This window comes from Lagopus leucura, unplaced genomic scaffold (assembly GCF_019238085.1).
Source record: "Lagopus leucura isolate 7727_CA_CO unplaced genomic scaffold, USGS_WTPT01 34453-0_obj-0_obj, whole genome shotgun sequence".
In the NCBI taxonomy this organism is placed as follows: Eukaryota; Metazoa; Chordata; class Aves; order Galliformes; family Phasianidae; genus Lagopus; species Lagopus leucura.
In genome coordinates, this window is record NW_024967655.1 from 422 (window position 1) to 1,120 (window position 699).

At 79.4% G+C, this 699-nt stretch overlaps 1 protein-coding gene across 1 annotated transcript in view; it reads right to left on the bottom strand.

Annotated features, from left to right (window-relative positions):
* SMARCC2 (SWI/SNF related, matrix associated, actin dependent regulator of chromatin subfamily c member 2) overlaps positions 1 to 699 on the bottom strand; it is a gene marked incomplete at its 5' end in the record, with an annotated part of 5,913 nt that overhangs the window by 402 nt on the left and 4,812 nt on the right. Inside the window, one exon of the mRNA XM_042893968.1 lies at positions 76 to 508. Coding sequence (XP_042749902.1) covers positions 76 to 508 — 433 coding nt within the window. The remainder of the gene's footprint in view (positions 1 to 75; positions 509 to 699) is intronic.

Consider the following 699-nt stretch of genomic DNA (forward strand, 5'->3'; position numbering starts at 1 on the left):
CCCCCCCCCGCGGCCCGAGCCCGGCGTCCGTCCCGGCGTGCGCCTCGAGCTCCGCCCCCCCCCCCGAAGTCTCACCTGCGAGCAGCCCAGGGCCGGGAAGGAGGCTCCCCTGCACGGCGGCCACGATGGCGGGGCTGTGCGCGGCGGGCGAGCCCCCCCCCAGCAACGGCAAGGCCAGGCCGGGCGGGTGAGGAGGGGGGGGGGGGCAGCCCCCCGGGCGGCATGCTGCTGGCCAGGGCCCCATGCAGCGGGAGGGCGGGCGGGTTAGCGGGGAAAGTGGTGGCGATGGAGTCGGCGAGGGGGTTAGCCATGCTCAATGGGATGGCGGATGGAGGCGGAGCGAAGGGCAGCGCCGCGGGCGCATTACCGGGCACGGAGGGGTGGCCGCTGCCACCCAGGTTCCCCCCCAGGCTCTGAGACGGCGGCTGCTGCCCGGGGAACGGCACCGGGGCTGCGGAGAGAGGAGGCGTGACGGAGGGGGAGCGGCGCCCGCGGGGCGAGCGGGAGCGTCGGGACCGGATCCGCGCCGCGCCGCCCCCGAAAGGGCCGCCAGCAGCAGCGCCGAGCCTCGCGCCGCGCCCCCGGTACAGAACAGACGGCGGCAGCGGCACGGAGCCGCCCGCCGCGCCCCCCGCCCTCGAACCGCTCACACCGACGGCAGCGCCGGCGCTCAGCCCCGTGCCGCCCCCCCCCCCCCCC